The sequence below is a fragment of the Loa loa genome, assembly GCF_000183805.2.
Source record: "Loa loa unplaced genomic scaffold supercont3.2690, whole genome shotgun sequence".
Taxonomy (NCBI): Eukaryota; Metazoa; Nematoda; class Chromadorea; order Rhabditida; family Onchocercidae; genus Loa; species Loa loa.
Window position 1 is genome coordinate 1 of NW_018110868.1, and position 1,256 is coordinate 1,256.

The 1,256-nt window shown below is 22.1% G+C and overlaps 1 protein-coding gene across 1 annotated transcript; it reads left to right on the forward strand.

Annotated features, from left to right (window-relative positions):
* Positions 1-31: 31 nt before the first annotated feature.
* On the forward strand, positions 32-916 carry LOAG_15776 (hypothetical protein; the record flags this gene model as incomplete). Its single annotated transcript, XM_003151264.2, has 2 exons — positions 32-316; positions 716-916. Coding segments are annotated over 2 exons (486 nt in total), but the record flags the coding sequence as incomplete, so codon positions are not given.
* Between the last annotated feature and the right edge of the window lie 340 nt (positions 917-1,256).

The window sequence follows — 1,256 nt, forward strand, 5'->3', positions numbered from 1 at the left end:
ATTGTCCACATTCTCTGAATTTGTAACCACTATGTCACCAATTTCCATATCAACAACGGTAATTATTGATGGTGACAGTAATGTAGCACAAATTGATTCATTAATACCAATTGGATCAGAAACGGATGGATCAATTTTCGTTTCTAAAATAAATGAAATAATCGAGGAAAGTAATTTATCTAATCAATTACTACTTTCAACTACAACAACAAGCCTTTCGTCAACATTTAAAATTGATGAGGAAGAAGAAATCATCGAAGACGAAAATTTGGATTATTCACAAAGTTTTACAAAATCAACCAAAGAAATGGAACAGGTTAAATCTTTAAAAAAAAATCCAAACTGAAAAAAAAAGATTAATTGGTTAATTGCATCATTTAATCAAATATTGAATATCATTATAGATATCTTTGAATATCTCAACAAATTCAAATATTTTCTTTTTTTCATTATTAATCAAAATTTACAATTTCAATTAATCATTATAAAATTATTAAACTGAAACATTTAAGAAAAATTTAAGAGTTTCATTATTTTTCGTAGCTTAAAAAAAATAAAATTTTAAATACAGTCGCAATAAAAAATTGCCTTAATAAACATTTTAATCTTGTAATTATAATTATAGTCTCAATAAGTGATAATTTTGATAACGATATGATCTTCCATTTTTTTTTCTCAAGTTGCTATTTTCTGGTTTAAATGATATTATTTGTAGACAACAATAAATGTCGCAGATTTTATCACAGAATCAGGAAATACAATCGATGACAATGAAGTAAAATTTGTACGATTAACTATTGGCCTTCCAACTACGACACTAATTCCGGATTTGAATAATCATCCATCAGATGAGGCTTTTAGTGATAATAATGATACGATAAGAAGTGATACTTCATCATGGACAATTGCTTTAGCTGTTATTTTTGGTAAATATTTTTCAGTTTAATTTCTATCCAAAAATACCTCAATTAAGCTGATTCTTGTTAAACCACAGAACTAAATAATGATAAGGATATAACGATAATAATAATGTTAACAATAGTAGTAATAAATAATGATAACAACAACAACAACAACGATAATAATAATAATAATAATACAATAATAATAATTAATAATAGTAATAATAATAATAATAATAATAATAATAATAATAATAATAATAATAATAATAATAATAATAGAATAATAATAATAATAATAATAATAATAAATAATAATAATAATAATAATAATAATAATAATAATAATAATAA